Consider the following 17,197-nt stretch of genomic DNA (forward strand, 5'->3'; position numbering starts at 1 on the left):
CCCCTGCAGCCACGACACGTGAGCACTTGGAAAATGTTTGGCGCTTTAAAAAAAAAAAGCACCTGTTAACCAGAAAGATGATGATATATAAATATATATTTAAAGGTCACACAACCAGGCATTCCTACACATTGTTGCATCCGGCCCACGCACACACACACACACACACTGCACTTACTTATTGTTGTGTTTTGAAATGGGTCAGGATGTGATAGCAGCCGTCCACTGGGGGTAAAACAACACAATCCCGGCACATCAGAAGCTCCAAGCAACCGGCCAAGTGTGTCCAAGACCAACACAATCCAAATCGGAGCAAAGAAAAAAGAGGAAGGATTCTTCTTTGGTCAAAATATGTCCTGGGGTGCGGCTGCCGCTCATCATGTCATCATCATCCTCACCATCATGATCCTGCATCCACTGCAACTCCCGGGACTAAAATCACGTCCAGATCCACCCCACTCGTGTTCATGGCATCTGTACGAGGGAAGAGGAGGTAAAGGAGGCTGCTGATGCTGAGGATGAAGAGCATGTACACACAGTGATGCTGCAACAGTAGAGCTGCGTGCGTGTGCGCGCGCATGCACGGGGGCCAGGGACGTTGCAGGGCGTTGCAGCTGGGATGCGATTGGAGAAGCCCGGGAGAAGGGAGGGAAGAAAAAAAACAACATAAATATTTTGCTTATTACCATGTGGGAGTCAATTCAATGCACTGCAATGCGAGGCTGCTCATCAACGCGGCGTCTTCGTTGGCGCTCATTTTAAACGCCTGATCAAACGGGCGCCGACCGATCGCATCTGAATATTCCGAATCGCACGTCTTGATTCGGGTTTGAATACCGCTGTCTCTTTAACGACCGCACCTGCGCAGCTGATCAGCGCTGATGCTGCAGTCGCTGGGTTATTTTCGGTAAAGCAGGCGAGGTTACTCGCGTTCAAGCGGGCCCGACGTGCCTTGGCTTACATCACGCCGGAGAGGAAACCAAGGCGCCTTTTTAGAACACCGCACCCAGGGGCGTCACTAGACCTAATACTGTACTGGGGCACACCTGGGGCACAAATAATTCGTGTGAGCGTGCAAAGCGCGCAAGCAAAAACATTTTTAGCACTTATTTATCAGAGAAAAATACATAAATAGTGCTTTAAACTATGAAATCATATCAGATTATGTTGTATGGATCTTTGATTAACCACCTGAAATTAACTAATGCATTTGACCTACTTGTGCACTTTTTTACTCCAGACTTCTAAACTGCTACTGGTAAAAGCAAAAACGAATAGCAATGCATCTTTTTGAAATATATATTGCAGTAATCATCTGCAAATTTAACATCTACAAAAGTAAAACAAAAAATAAAGCACCCCTACATCTCTGGGGTTTTTATATTATTTAATTTCCATTTATGGCAATGTGGCGAATCCTATTTCAGATACACAAAACTATAAAATATACACAAAACAGTAAAGCCACAGTAGTAGAATAAATAAACAACTGTTGTGTGTCTGTTCAGGGAATCATTTTCTGAGAAGTAAACTGTAACGTCTCGTTTTTATTTTTGCAAAGTGCTCAATCACTCTGGACAGACATGGAAATATTACAGTAACTGTTATACAGTTGACCAGTGGTTCCCAACTGCTGGGTCGTGACATAAAAGTGGATTGTGTGTCATTTTCAGTGAGTCGCAGTCAGATGTGTGCATGAAAAAAAAAAAGTTTAGGGAGAAAAAAATCAAATTGTGGCAACAAAACCAGATATTTATTGCCATTTTTCTAGTGACTGTTAGTGAGTATTTTAGCAAAAGGCAAACCGACTAATAAGTTGGAGGAAGACTCAGGACAGACATGGAAATATATATATTTTTTCAATCTAAACGGGGCAACAAAACCCGATATTTTCAGCCATCTTTCTGAAAACAAATACAGAAATGTTACTATTTTTTCTGGAAACAAAACCAGATGCTTTAGCTGTAGCCATTTTTCTGGTGACAAAACAAGATTATTTTAGTCAAAGTCACACCGATTAACAAGACAAGTCTACTGTGCTATTTTTCTGTGAAATAAACTTGAATGATATAAAAATACTGCGACCAAGATTGTTCAATCTTTATATAAACGATATTTGCAAAGATACAAAAAACTTGAAGTTAGTTTTATTTGCAGACGACACAACTGCTTTCTGTTCAGGAGAGAACACATAGAAGATAATACAAATAATAACGGAAGAAATGAACAAATTAAAAAAATGGTTTGATAAAAACAGGCTATCCTTGAATCTCAGTAAAACTAAAATAATGCTATTTGGTAACAGTAGAAAAGAGCATCAGACACGAATACAAGTAGATGGAATAGATATCGAAAGGGTAAAAGAAACCAGATTTTGGGGAGTAATAATAGATGATAAAATGAACTGGAAATCTCATATACAAAACATACAACATAAGGTGGCAAAAAATATTTCAATAATGAATAAAGCAAAATACGTCCTGGGCCAAAAATCACTTTATATTCTCTACTGCTCGCTAGTGTTACCATACCTGAGTTATTGTGCAGAAATACGGGGAAACAACTACAAATGTGCGCTACATTTGTTAACTGTGTTACAAAAAAGATCGATTAGAATAATACACAATGTTGGATATAGAGAACATACAAACCCTTTATTTATTGAGTCAAAATTATTAAAGCTCGATGACTTGATAAAATTGCAAACAGCTAAATTGATGTACAAAGTAAATTATAACCTGCTAGCAAAGAATGTACAGCAATTCTTCTCAAATAAAGAGGAGAAATATAACCTTAGAGGAAAATCTAACTTAAAACATTTGTATGCCCGTACAACACTTACAACTTTTAGCATATCAGTATGTGGAATTAAATTATGGAATGGATTAAGTGAAGAAGTTAAACACTGTACTGGTATGACCCAGTTTAAGAGGCTGTTCAAATTAATAGTGCTTACAAAGTACAAAGAAGAAGTATTATGAGAAACACTTTCAAACTTATTGAAAATAAGATATTCTTCATCTTAGTATGTTAATAATGACTGAAATAATTAAGTACATGTTAGAAAACTGCTGTGTTACTCACTCACAGATGTCATTTTGCTGTAAAGAAGGTCAGTGAATGAAGATATATATTGTGGGCGCTCTGAAGTGGAAAAGGGGTAGGATTAAATAAGCTTTGCTTCTTCCTACTCCTTTTTGGACATTATGTATTGTGTATTGCGAAATGATTAAATTAACTGATGTATAATGTTGTATGTATGTCATGTTCGAAATAAACTAAGAAAATAAATTTGGCTCACGACTTGATGATATGGAAAAGTGTTTTTCTTCCTGAAGATAAACCATTTGAGAAGCACACAACTCACACATGCTTACTCCAAATCATCATTGATGCAGAACCAGCAGACAATAACCAACATTATGTTTCATGTTGATTGGAAATTCCCCCGACAGCTCGTACAGCAAATGAATATGTTTGTCTTGATACAAGGAATAACGTTAGCTAACTTAGCATCAACTTAAGACAATGATGTTGCCTAGCTAGCTAGGACTTCACTTACATCTCTCATTCCTGCTGCTTCTTTTCTGTTGCTGGCGAATAACTTTCTTAAATCCATCAAGGAGTTACAGTTTGAGTCAAATCAAAATCAAAATAATGTAATTAACAAATTGTTGTTGGCTAACGTTATCTACCTCACGCAGTGATTCTCATCCTCTCTCTCTCTCTCTCATTCTCTCTCTCTCAACCAAAGTCTCGATCCACACGTGAATAAATTACCATATTAAGTAGCCATGTGCTCATTGTTACTTGGAGTGAATACAGTAGCAATCAATTACCATACTAAGTAGTATGTGCGCTGTTGTCTATGTTATGTAGACTTAAAACTCTGAAGCATTTTTTTTATCGGTGAAATTTTTACTGGGGCACGTGCCCCATTGAAATCTGTCTGGCGACGCCCCTGACCGCACCTGTCTTCTAGTATCCTCCCCGTTGGAGCAATTAATGCACACCTGTGCCAGCTCTCTACAGCAGTGGTTCTCAACCTTTTTTCAGTGATGTACCCCCTGTGAACAATTTTTTAATTCAAGTATCCCCTAATCAGAGCAAAGCATTTTTGTTTGAAAAAAAGAGATAAAGAAGTAAAATACAGCACTATGTCATCAGTTTCTGATTTATTAAATTGTATAACGGTGCAAAATATTGCTTATTTGTAGTGGTCTTTCTTGAACTATTTGGAAAAAAACATAAAAATAACTAAAAACTTGTTGAAAAATAAACAAGTGATTCAATTATAAATCAACATTTCTACAAATAGAAGTAATCATCAACTTACAGTGCCCTCTTTGGGGATTGTAATACAGATCCATCTGGATTCATGAACTTAATTCTAAACATTTCTTCACAAAAAATAAATCTTTAACATCAATATTTTTGGAACATGTCCACAGAAAATTTAACTGTCAACACTGAATATTGCATTGTTGCATTTATTTTCACAGTTCATGAACTTACATTCATATTTTGTTGAAGTATTATTCAATAAATATATTTATAAAGGGTTTTTGAATTGTTGCTATTTTTAGAATAATTTAAAAAAATCTCACGTACCCCTTGGCATACCTTTAAGTACCCCCAGGGGTACGCGTACCCCCATTTGAGAACCACTGCCTTACATCAGTGGTTGGAACCACTGATGTAAGGCAGTGGTGTACACCCTGGACAAGTCGCCACCTCATCGCAGGGCCAACATAGACAGACAACATTCACACTCACATTCACACACTAGGGGCCAATTTATATATGGAAAATCAGCAAAAAGAGTAGCATGCTAATAGTTAGCACACATGTACGATTGGTACCAGGCCGCAGAACAATTCTTTATTCATTTTTATTTAAAAAAAATATATATACATATATATATATGTATATATTTTTTTTAAATTAAATCAACATAAAAAACACAATATACACTTACAATTAGTGCACACACCACAAAAACGTCCCTTTTTCATGACAAAGAAAAAAAAAATAAAAAAAATAAAAGGATTGTGACATTGATTTGCGGTCATTTCTCAACCAACAACGTGGATCCAAAGTGAGACGTCAACATTGCCTCAATTTACAAATACAACTATATTGCAACGTTGTTTAGAAGTAAAAAAAACAAACATATACAGTCGTGGTCAAAAGTTTACATACATTTGTGAACGTCATGGCTGTCTGGAGTTTTCAATCATTTCTACAACTCTTATTTTTTTGTGATAGTGTGATTGGACCACATACAGTACTTGTTCGTCCAAAAAAATGACATTACATGGACAAAGATAAGACCTTGGTTGTGGTATTAGTATTATGCCTCTTGCTGCCAATGGAACTGGTGCTTTACAGAGAGTAAATGGGACAATAAAAAAAGGAGGATTACCTCCAAATTCTTCACGACAACTTAAAATCATCAGCCCGGAGGTTGGGTCTTGGTCGCAGTCTGGTGTTTCAACAGGACAATGACCCCAAACACACGTCAAAAGTGGTAAAGGAATGGCTAAATCAGGATAGAATTAAAGGTTTTAGAATGGTCTTCCCAAAGTCCTGACATAAACCCCATTCAGAACATATGGACAATGCTGAAGAAACAAGTCCATGTCAGAAAACCAACAAATTTAGCTGAACTGCACCAATTTTGCCAAGAGGAGTGGTCAAAAATTCAACCAGAAGCTTGCCAGAAGCTTGTGGGTGGCTACCAAAAGCACCTTATTGCAGTGAAACTTGCCAAGGGACATGTAACCAAATATTAACAATGCTGTATGTATACTTTTGACCCAGCAGATTTGGTCACATTTTCAGTAGACTCATAATAAATTCATAAAAGAAACACACTTCATGAATGTCTTTTGTGAAAAACAAGTATATGCTCCAATCACTCTATCACAAAAAAATAAGAGTTGAAGAAGTAATTGGAAACTCAAGACAGCCATGACTTTACATTGTTTACAAGTGCATGTAAACGTTTGACCACAACTGTATGTATAATCAAGATTTTATCAATGTCTTGAGCCTGCTTGGATGATATTTGTCAAATGAGGAGAAAATTGTATATCATGAGGCAGTTATGCATTTGTATCATTATAAGTTTCACAATTGAGGGTGGCCGTAACTGTAATGTGTGTGGCACACGATGAAAATGAGTTTGACACCCCCAAAAATTGCATTCTAGGTCCAACTTTTTCATTTACAATGCAGAAATGTACTTTGTTGTTATGCATTCAATACTAATACATGTGCATGTCTGTATATGTATGGTTACAATAAGTAGGGTGGTCACTCAGTGTGTATTTGACTAAATGATACAATAATATAGATTTATGTCCATTTAAATAAAAATAAAAAAGTGTACTGTATAGCTGCCGAACAGGATATTTTTAATAAGTCTAAAATGTGTATTTTCCTGGGTGCATATATATACTTTGTTTTCTACAAGAAAGTTGCAATATGTACGCCATGTACAAGTTCCTTGTCTTATTTTACTTCACAGGATGTGGGTTGCATAATGATGTATTTACCTTGTGAAAATAAAGATTGTGCACTTCCCTGTAGGTGCATGGTTGTACACATGACCTCTTAGTCTCACAAAGGCAGGTCATTTATCAAAGAAATGATTTACGCCGACATACACGGACTGAAAGGAAGGCGCTTGTGTTACAGTTGAGATTGTAGTTTCACCTCAAGACACTTTATTTACCAAGCGGTCACATGAAGGAAGGTGAGGGGTTGGAGGTAGAATATAAGTAGAAGCCAGCAGCAAGGAAGGAATCATACAGGATGGCGCTAGGAAGAATGACTCTGCTCTTTGCGGGCTTTCTGCTGTTTTCCATTCAAGTGGTGCTAACGAATGGAGGTGAGTGTAAATGTTGAGATCCATTAACTAAAATGTGTGAATGTCTATGGATGTTCTTATTCATCCAGGTCATTCAATTGTCGCTACTGGATTGTTTGTTTTGTTTTAGAAGACTATTTGTCACTCATCTAAGTAGGCTTCATCAGTTCATGCTCATAGACTTAGATTGGTCAGATGTACATCAGACCAATCTAAGTTTAAGACTAGATCTGAACTGATGAAGCTGGTGGATGAGAGGCGAAACATCTTCTACGACAATTGAATGCCCTGAGAATAAATGTATGAATGTTTTTGTTTTAATTGTGGTTATAGTTTGCTGCGTAGAACTATTATGTTGTGTTGTGCAGGTCAGGCTCCTCTTGCCATCAAGCTGTCGGTGGTCAACGAAATGTCCAACATGACTCCTGAAACCTACTTCACTTCAGTGGTGCAGGGAGGGGTGCTGCTAGGTGCTCTGAGGAGAATACAGGAGGCCCATCAAGGCTTCCAGTGAGACTCCAACCCACACTCTACAGTATATCTATTTTCTTATAGCAGTTTACTTCAGTGCTCTAATGGTTTGCACCCACCAGGTTCACGATGAAAGAGGACCCTAACTTTGGTCTGTTTCTGGAGAGTGTGAACGGCGTGGCTGGAAATGACAAGGATCAAACTTACTGGGAGCTTCTGTCAGAAAACTCGGGGGAGTACACGCGCTTCGATGTGGGTGAGTAACCTCCCCGGAGTGCATTTCATCTGAGAGCCACTTAATGAGCTGTAATGAGGCAAGGGATTTTGTGTTTTTGGTCAACTTCCTGCTGCGGGACACCTATTAGTGTGTGTGATTATTCACCTTAAATATAGCTGTAATAACTCAATGCAAAGATACAAATACTTGTATCTTCAGATGAAATATTATTTGTGGGGTGAAGGGATTTGTTCAACTTTCTCACCAAAGGACCTAAAATGTTTTAATTTTCCCTTTAACATAACAGGAATGCAAGTTTAAGTTGTTGTAGTTGTATACATTACTAGCCTTTTAACATTAGTTGGGAAGTACATCTCTGTTATTTTCCTTTCAAAATACTTCTTTCAACTCCTTTTGAACTTGGTGTGCAGGTGCTTCTTTTTAGATCAGTACATTTTTTAACATGATTCGAAAATGACCGTTTATTAGGATGTCATGTAAACATGTCAAAAATCACAATCTCGAACAACTTGATGTCATTAAAGATAGCATTTCAGCTGAAGTATGGAGCATGAAGCATAAAGTATGAAGCATGATACCGTTTTACATGCGGAAAGAAACAAAACATTTGGCTTTTAGGTGTATCCCTGGAAAATGAGGCAGATAAAAAAAGCTAGCATGTTAATATTTAGCATGTACAAGGAAACAAAAATATTTGTTTCTGAGGCTATGCAAAATCCGCAAAGAAAGTAGCATGCTAAAAGTTAGCACACGTGACATAACACAATATTTTACTCTGAGGTGAATATACTATATGCAAAATTATTGAAGAAGGTAGCATGCTAACAGTTAGCACATGTGAAGTAACAAATGATTTGACTCAGAGGTGTAAATACTACATGCAAAATTAGTGAAGAAGGTAGCATGCTAACAGTTAGCATATGTAAAGTAACAAATATTTGACTCTGAGACGTATTCATGCAAAACGAGCCAGAAAAAATTGATGGCATGCTAACATTTAGCTCGCATCAAGATACAAAACATTTGACTCTGAGGCTATGCAAAAACAGCAAAGAAGGTAGCATGCCAAAAGTTAGCACATGTGAAGTAATAAATGATTTGACTCCGAGGTGTATATACTATATGCAAAATTAGTGAAGAAGGTAGCATGCTAACAGTAAGCATATGTGAAGTAACAAATATTTGACTCTGAGACGTACACCTGCAAAAAGATAGCGTGCTAACATTTAGCATGCACCTGGAAACAAAATATTTGACTCTGACATCCATCCATCCATTTTCTACCGCTTGTCCCTTTCGGGGTGGCGGGGGTGCTGGAGCCTATCTCAGCTGCATTCGGGCAGAATGCCGTGTACACCCTGGACAAGTCGCCACCTCATCACAGGGCCAACACAGATAGCCAGACAACATTCACACTCACATTCACACACTAGGGCCAATTTATATATGGAAAATCAGCAAATAGGGTAGCATGCTAAAAGTTAGCACACGTGAAGTAACAATATGTTTGACTCCAAGGGGTTGACATTGTATGCAAAATTAATGAAGAAGGTGCATACTAAAGGTTGATAAAGTAACACTTATTTGACTCTGAAACGTATACCTGCAAAATGAGCCAGAAAAAAAGCTGGCATGCTACCATTTAACATGCCTGAAGTAACACAATATTGGACTCTGAGGTGTACACCTGCAAAATGAATTTTTAAAAAAGGTGGCATGCTAACATGGTAAAGTTACCATGCAGTTTTACAGTTTTGTGAAGTACCAAAATATTTGACTAGGAGGTGTAAACCTGCAAAATTAACTTAAAAAGGAGGGATGCTAACTTTTAACATGCGCTAAGTAAAACAATATTTGATGCTGAGGTGTACACCTGCATTTGAAATTTTACATTTAAAAAAAAAAAAAAGGTGGCATGCTAATGCTATCCTGCAGTTTTACAGTTCTGTGAAGTAACAACATTGTAGTGGTTGACTAACATTTTGAAGGAACGGTTTGAATAAGTTGAGAAACCTGGACGTGGTAACACTTTTAGTAGAAAATAAGAGTTACAGAAAAGTGGGAAATACAGGATTTTTTTTGGAACAAAATAATATATAGCATAAATATTTTAAAATAAGATAGTATAACAATCTAACACTTTTTTTCATGTCTGTACAGGAATTGGCTGCTACACCCCAGCAGAAAATGAACACATTGTGCTGAGGTTCAGCACTTGGTCCAAATAAACATCATTCAGAGTGGAGTGGAAAAAGTCACATAAATGTTGTAGTTTCTTCTTTTGGTTTTTCGTTTAATCTTTTAGAAAAGTTACAATATTTTAATGGGTGCTGTGATGTGATGAGTTAGCGTCAGCCACCAGAGGCTGCTAATACATGACCATCAGGTACATTAAGATCTTGTTAATAAGATCAACACAGCATCAGCATGCCAACTGTAACATTTACACTTTAAATTTTGCACAATGCTTTCCACACACAAAAACTGTGTAGTTAGTTCATTAATGAAAAATTACAACAGTGTACTGTTTCTGTGTTAAATGTGAATCCGAGCTTCCAGACTGGAGCTCCTCCTGTTAGCAATGAGATTAAGGTTTCAATTACTTCAGGAGCCGCTAATCTAAACGCTTTCACTCCTGCTGTGCTTCCAAAGAGCACAGAAATGAAGTGAAACATACACGTGATTCACTATGTTGGGCTGAGATCATTAGTAAAGTGAATTTTCCAGTGCCTTTCATCAAGTAGGAAAGGGGTAGGTAACCTATGGCTCTAGAGCCAGATGTGGGTCTTTTGATGACTGCATCTGGCTCTCAGATAAATCTTAGCTGACATTGCTTAACACGATAAGTAATTGATAATTACGCTCAAAATATAACTAACGTTCAAAATATTAAAAATTCTCATGCATTTTAATCCATTCATCCGTTTTCCACCGCACCTGTTCAAGAAGTTGCATTAATTGTAGAATTATTTTATTTATTACTGGTTTACTATTTACTATTACTGTTTATTACTAGCTTCAGAATAACAATTTTATTAAAAAGAATAAGAGACTTAGTACACTCTAAAAATGTTGGTCTTACTTAAAATGCACGCATTTAGTTGTATTCAGTGTTAAAAATATTATATGGCTCTCACGGAAATACATTTTAAAATATTTGGCTTTCATGGCTCTCTCAGCCAAAAAGGTTCCCGACCCCTGCAGTAGGACCTTATTCCACCGAATAGTGTTGTGTCGTCCAAAACCGGAGTAATAAAGAAATGCAAAAGGAATTCAATGAATGTCATGAAAGATTGCCACTTGCATCCTCAGCACGTCCTCTTACTGTCAGTCCTCGCTCAGCCTCTGGATACTGAAATCAGAACAAGAGATAAGAGTCACGCATCGGGGTTTTTTCACATTTTAATTCACTTTTATTGCTAGGGCATTAAATCATAAGGCCATTGATTCTTACAGCATCAAGCACTTGGCACTGATGGTGTATTAAAAGAAATGTTGCTCCTGCTAACAAGGAGGACGTTATAGCAGCAGCAGGTAAAGGTAGAGACGTTACTCACAGCACGACAGACCACAGTCGCAGATGCAGGGCACACACTGAGCAAAGAAGCGCTTCCAGCCGGTCTTCTTCTGCTTGCAGTTGTGTATCTGAGTGCAGCCCAGCTTGGGAGGCCCTGAGTAACTTTTATAGGCGCAGGTGGAGTTGCACGTCCCGTTCAGTTCCCCCTCACTGATTTCAATGGAGCCCCTTTTGCACATTCCTACAAGCAAAATGACAAAAGTGGGATATTAAAGTGGTTTTTGCTCTATAGTGTTTACTCACTCAAGCAGGAAGGTTTGGGAGTCCAGAGGCCATCGGACAGGCAAGTTCTGGTGGTGTTTCCCACCAGCATGAAGCCAGGACGACAGGCGTAGCTCACCACGGATCCCACCCACCAGTCGTTTCCATACACGATCCCATTGTAGTCCACATCTGGCCTCCCGCAGTTCACTGTAACATTAAAAGCATGTGCGGTATTATTGTTAGGGTTTTATGCTGCCAATACTCATCATTTATGAATGAAGTCATTAAATGCCAATATTAAAACGATCATGGGTATTAACTGTTTATTTTTTAAATTCATTTATAGTGAGTGCTATTGACAGTTAAACAATATTAATACTATATTTAAACTAGTTCCTTGTTTTCTTTTATTTGAACTTGTTTCTTAGTTTTATTTAAAGCAGTGTTTATTAACCATTGTGGGGCCGTGAATGACCCGATAGATCAGTGGTCCCCAACCACCGGGCCGCAGCTCGATTGGTACCGGGCCGCAGAAGAATTTTTTATCAATTTCTTTTTTTTTTTTAATTAAATCAACATAAAAAACACAAGATACACTTACAATTAGTGCACCAACCCAAAAAAAACTCCCTTTTTCATGACAAAAACCTCCCTTTTTCATGACCGGTCCACAGCTACAAAAAAGTTGGGGAACACTGCTATAGATGACCGCCAATAAAAATGTTTCTCAGTTGTAATACAATTTTCAACCACTCATGGCAGCAATGACAATATCAAACAGATGAAGTCAGCAGCTAAATTCAGAGAAGTTTGTTAAGCGCACAAATTATGACTAAATTGGTGAAGCTATTTTTTCATTTGCGCTAAATGTTATTGACAGCTTTTTTAAGACAGATATATTATTATTACTAATTTAGTTAGAATGTATTCATTTTAGCACAACGTAATTGTAAGTCAATTGATTTTTTTATCAGTTTGAATCTCTTATTTTGCAGTATATTTGATTAGTATTTATTGTTTGTTAACAGTCTGACTTAAAGGCTAACTGAAACCCACTACTACCCACCACGCAGTCTGATAGTTTATATATCAATGATGAAATATTAACATTGCAACACATGCCAATACGGCCTTTTTAGTTTACTAAATTGCAATTTTAAATTTCCCGGGACTTTTTTCTTAAAAACGTCGCGTAATGATGACGTGTACGCGTGACGTCACGGGCTGTTATGAATATGAGCGCTGCGCACACACACAGCTAAATGTCGTCTGATTTAATGGCATAATTACACAGTATTTTGGACATCTGTGTTGCTGAATCTTTTGCAATTTGTTCAATTAATATTGGAGAAATCAAAGTAGAAAGACGGAGTTGGGAAGCTTTAGCCTTTAGCCACACAAACACACGATGATTCCTTGTTTAAAATTCACGGAGTTGAAACTTTAGTATGGATCACAGCGGACATGGATCCCGACTACATGTCAACCAGCAGGTTTCGGTGAGAAAATTGTGGTTAAAAAGTCACCACTTACCGGATATCAGCTGAGCTTGTGCCATCCATACAGCTGCCGTCAAATTCCCTGAGACACTGCGCGTCAACACCCGGCCGTGGACGTACACTTCCGACTATCAGGTACAGTTAAACTCACTAAAACACTAGCAACACAATAGAAACATAAGGGATTTCCCTGAATTATCCTAGTAAATGTCTCCAAAAACATATGAATCCGTCTCAATGCAACACGATTGCAATCGCGTATTTTGTTGTTGTTTTTTCTAGTCCGTCGCTATCAATTTCCTCAAACACGAATCTTTCATCCTCGCTCAAATTAATGGGGAAATTGTCGTTTTTTCGGTCTGAATAGCTGTTTTTGTTGGAGGCTCCCATTAAAATCAATGTGAATATATGAGGAGCCCTCAACATGTGACGTCATCCTCTGCGACTTCCGGTAGAGGCAGGGCTTTTCTCCAGTTGCGAACTTTATCGTGGATGTTCTCTACTAAATCCTTTCAGCAAAAATATGGCAATATCGGGAAAAGGTCAAGTATGACACATAAAATGGACCTGCTATCCCCATTTAAATAAGAAAATCTCATTTCAGTAGGCCTTTAAGCCTTGATAATAACCTTTGTGTTTAAGACATGCTTCCTTATCATTTCAAACTGTATTTACTTATATAGCACTTTCCATGCACAGGCAAGCACAAAGAGCTGTACAAAACAAAACAAAAAACAATAATAGAAGAAGAGAAGACAACATACATACACACATCCAAACACACACATACAGCACTATTGACAAAAACAAAACATGACATGGAACAGAGGATTTGAGGTAAAACGCCACCTTTGAGGTGTTTAAAAAGGTTTATTTTGTTAAACCATAAGTATAATTGTTGAATATGATAAAAATAAAGTGTAAGATTACCAATTCAGTTTCCTGGGCCTCTATGTAGTAAAAAAGGTTGGGTCGCAACTTTAAAATAGTTTAAGAACCCCTGTTTTATAACTTAGCCAATAGCATGCCTGGGTTCTCTCAGTGTCTAACATGTTTAGCCTTGTCCTCCAGTAATAATGTAACTTGATAATGATACGTAGGATACTGAGAAATGCAGTTTATTTGCCGTAATGGAGATGATTATTATTAACTTAGGGGAGCTTTTCCACACTGTGTATGGAGACAGATAAATAGCTGCTAGCCGCTTGTCAACCGGGGGATTAAAAATAAATACAGTGACAGCCAGAGTGTATTGGCGTTTGTTATTGGCATTAATCGACAATTGCAATCACATACTTTTTCACGAAAATCGTCTGATACTGATTGGGGGCCGATCGATCGGCAAATCCCCAGTCATTACAGATAAAACTGACCTCGGCACAGGGATTTGTATCCCAGCCAGCAGCAGCTGGAGTCTCCACAAGGATCTCGTCTGAGCTCCTGGTGGCGCGCCTTGCAGCCTCCTACACAAAGTGGGGCTGTCCCTGACCAGTAGATATCCCCTAGAAAATTTGGTTGGGGGATCCAATCGGTCTCACCTAATGGAAAGACTGATTAGATTTTTTGAACATCTCTTTCCCATAATGACACTAACAAACACAAAAGCATAGTAGATCTTACCACTACCTTCTACCTCTTCAATCCATTCAGACATTTGACAAGTTGCCCTCTGGAAGGATGTGAACAGCAGCAGCAGCAAAGGATTAAACGTCATTATTTTTGCTGAGCAGATCTAGAAAGTTATGGTGGTGTGCAACACACGCCCATCCTCGCACATTAGCCAGAGTGAAGAAAATGAGAGGAGTAACACCACCACTAAGCTCTGTGCTGCCTAATCTTCTTCACACAGGCAACACCACTATGTAAGAAGGTGACACTGGAGCACTGAGAGTATCCTTTACAGTTTACAGCGTGTTGGAATTTAGCTTTGAAAAAACACAATACATCAACAGTCTAAAGTCAACTTGGATCAGTTACTATATGTTTTTATCTATAAAATGTTAGCCTTAGCACTGACAAATAGGATTTAATTCTGAGATGCGATTAAGCAAAAGTATCTGTAGGGGGTGCGCTAGTACACTGGACACAGAGCCTTTATGGAAAGAGTATGGCCAACTAAACAAGAGGTGCCATCTTTGCTACCAAATGTGTGCTCCCGTAGGCATGCAAGTGCAATCGTTCTGACATTTATTGCTCCCAGATGGCACAATACATGTAAAGAAATACACAGAACGACCCATAAAATAAACTTATTACACTTATTTAGCTTTGTACATAACTGTAACTGTTTGGAAATGCATCAAAACATTGAATTTCATAAATTTGGATTGAAACAATAAAAGGGTTTGAATGTTCTCGATAGCCAACATTATGTGTTATTCTAACTGATCTTTCTTTTTGGTAACATGGTTTGTGAATAAGTGTACTTTTTTCCCCATATTTCTGCACAATAACTCAGATATGGTAACACTGGCAAGCAGTAAAGAATACAGAGATATTTTTGTTCCAGAACATCCATCCATCCATTTTCTACCGCTTATTCCCTTTTGGGGTCGCGGGGGGAGCTGGCGCCTCGACTTGTCCAGGGTGTACCCCGCCTTCCGCCCGATTGTAGCTGTTCCAGAACATATTTCGCTATATTCATTATTTAAATATTTCTTCCCACTTTGTTGTATACTTTTTATATAAGATTTCCACTTCATTTAATCATCAATTATCACACCCCCAAATTTAATGTATTGTACTTTGTCAATGTCTGTTGTATTTGTACTTAACTTTTTTCTTCAGTCTTTACCGGATAACATTTTAGTGTTACTGAGATTTGAGGATAGTCTGTTTTTGTCAAACCATCTTTTTAATTGTTGATTTTGTCTATTATTTGTATTAGTTTCTGTGTCTTCTCTCTTGAACAAAACGCAGACTTTGTGCCGTGTGTTCACCTCACACAAGACACTGTAGTTTGTGGCTCTCCAGTGTTGATGGCGAACCTTCACTTTCTATTGGTGTCACCTTTCCAGGTTTTGGGGAAAGCAATATAAAGAGTTTCCACACTTTTCGCAGATGGAGCAGCCCCGTGTTGCACAACAGGGCATTTTTACATGTTGAAACACGCCGTAGAAATGGATGGATGGATGGATGGATGGAAAAACTAATGCGGAAGTACCACAGAGTATCAGCTCAAGCAGTCATGGTGCTCTGTAGTCGTGTGAGTACCTTTTGACCGATCTTGTTAGAAACAGTCTAAAATTGGTCGGGTACACAGGTCTGACTGGATAATACTGGTAACTTCAGTAGCCAGCCCTTGTGACTTCTCGCTTCACTACATTGTTGATTTTTTAAAAAGCATATTATACCATATACTGGGCTTATATTCCGCATTTTCAAGCATAAACATGGCAAAATAGACAAAATATCAATGGTACAGTAGTATTAGCCACTAGAAGAGACCAAACCAATCAGACCGCACACTATAGAATCGTGGCAACATTATTATATTAGATTAAAAGAGCGTAAAAGTGACTAAAGGGTGTCATTTCATGTCAAGAGGGATCTTATAGTATTGAACAACTAATTTATAAGGCTGTTAACAGGTTTTTTATATGAAAATATTTGATTTATAATTGTTGATTTCTACTTCATATCGTCGCAAACTTGTCTGAATCCAATTAACAGTGATTATTAACAGGGGACGAAATCCAAGTCCATAGAAAAAAGTATCCATAAAAACGTCCATGCAAGCCTTGAAAACAGGTTTGTTTGCTCATTTCCCAATTTGGCAATTGAATAAATTAATACTACATTTCATCTTTACAGTTCATCCATTAAGTATTCACAGCAATTCAGTTTTTCCACAATTTATGCCATTTTCAAAAATTGAATAAATTCATTGTGTCCTTAAAAATCATACACACAAAATACCCAATGGGGACATTTAAATGTTTTGTTGTTGTGATTTTTCATAAACTAATCTTTTTTTGCTCTATAATGTATAAATAATGATTACTTCTTCGCAGAGATCATTTATTGCGGTCATGTCGTGTAGCCAAACAAGGGACGACTTTATGTCAATTTACATAAAATCATTGCCTCACATTTGTAAATATTTCTACTATTTTGGCCCACATGTGTATAGAATATAATAGAAGTACTTTATGGATCCCTGGGGGAAATTCAGCATTTAATGCTATTAAAAATGCTAATAGAATAGACTTTTATTGAACCCACAATTGGGAAAAAAAGGTGGTTGCAGCGCAGATTTATACGTCAAGCGCATATATATATTCTCCTATTTTTTGAGGCTCATTTACATGCGCAAAATGAAACCCCATCAAAAG

General features: G+C 37.7%; 2 protein-coding genes across 4 annotated transcripts in view; both read right to left on the minus strand.

Annotated features, from left to right (window-relative positions):
• Positions 1-857, minus strand: part of abcg4a (ATP-binding cassette, sub-family G (WHITE), member 4a) — a 45,262-nt gene extending 44,405 nt beyond the window's left edge. Inside the window, exons 1-2 of one of the 2 annotated variants that reach the window (XM_061897578.1) lie at positions 687-857; positions 179-474 (exon numbers count right to left, since the gene is read on the minus strand). The gene's annotated coding sequence lies outside the window, so the exon portion shown is untranslated. Of the gene's footprint in view, positions 1-178; positions 639-686 lie in introns of those variants that run through there. The other variant, XM_061897577.1, reaches the window with a different exon arrangement.
• A 5,783-nt stretch (positions 858-6,640) lies between these two features.
• On the minus strand, positions 6,641-17,155 carry si:ch211-117m20.4 (CUB and sushi domain-containing protein 1). 2 transcript variants are annotated; one of them, XM_061897589.1, is made up of 5 exons: positions 14,490-17,155; positions 14,237-14,401; positions 11,404-11,571; positions 11,141-11,341; positions 6,641-10,935 (listed from the first exon to the last, which is right to left on the minus strand). In XM_061897589.1, exons 1-5 carry the CDS (start codon positions 14,575-14,577, stop codon positions 10,922-10,924), a joined length of 636 nt encoding a protein of 211 aa, XP_061753573.1. In that variant the 5' UTR covers positions 14,578-17,155; the 3' UTR covers positions 6,641-10,921. The 2 variants fall into 2 exon arrangements, with proteins under 2 accessions (XP_061753573.1, XP_061753572.1); XM_061897588.1 differs by having other exon boundaries at positions 14,484-17,155.
• Between the last annotated feature and the right edge of the window lie 42 nt (positions 17,156-17,197).

This window comes from Nerophis ophidion, linkage group LG04 (genome assembly GCF_033978795.1).
Source record: "Nerophis ophidion isolate RoL-2023_Sa linkage group LG04, RoL_Noph_v1.0, whole genome shotgun sequence".
Classification (NCBI taxonomy): domain Eukaryota; kingdom Metazoa; phylum Chordata; class Actinopteri; order Syngnathiformes; family Syngnathidae; genus Nerophis; species Nerophis ophidion.

Excerpts from the sequence above, each read along its gene's own strand:
- si:ch211-117m20.4 (XM_061897588.1), bottom strand. The coding sequence starts at position 14,577 with ATGACGTTTAATCCTTTGCTGCTGCTGCTGTTCACATCCTTCCAGAGG. Across the intron at positions 11,572-14,236 it reads ATACAAATCCCTGTGCCGAG|TGAACTGCGGGAGGCCAGAT; the intron begins GTCAGTTTTATC and ends TTAATGTTACAG. Across the intron at positions 11,342-11,403 it reads TCCCAAACCTTCCTGCTTGA|GAATGTGCAAAAGGGGCTCC; the intron begins GTGAGTAAACAC and ends TTTTGCTTGTAG.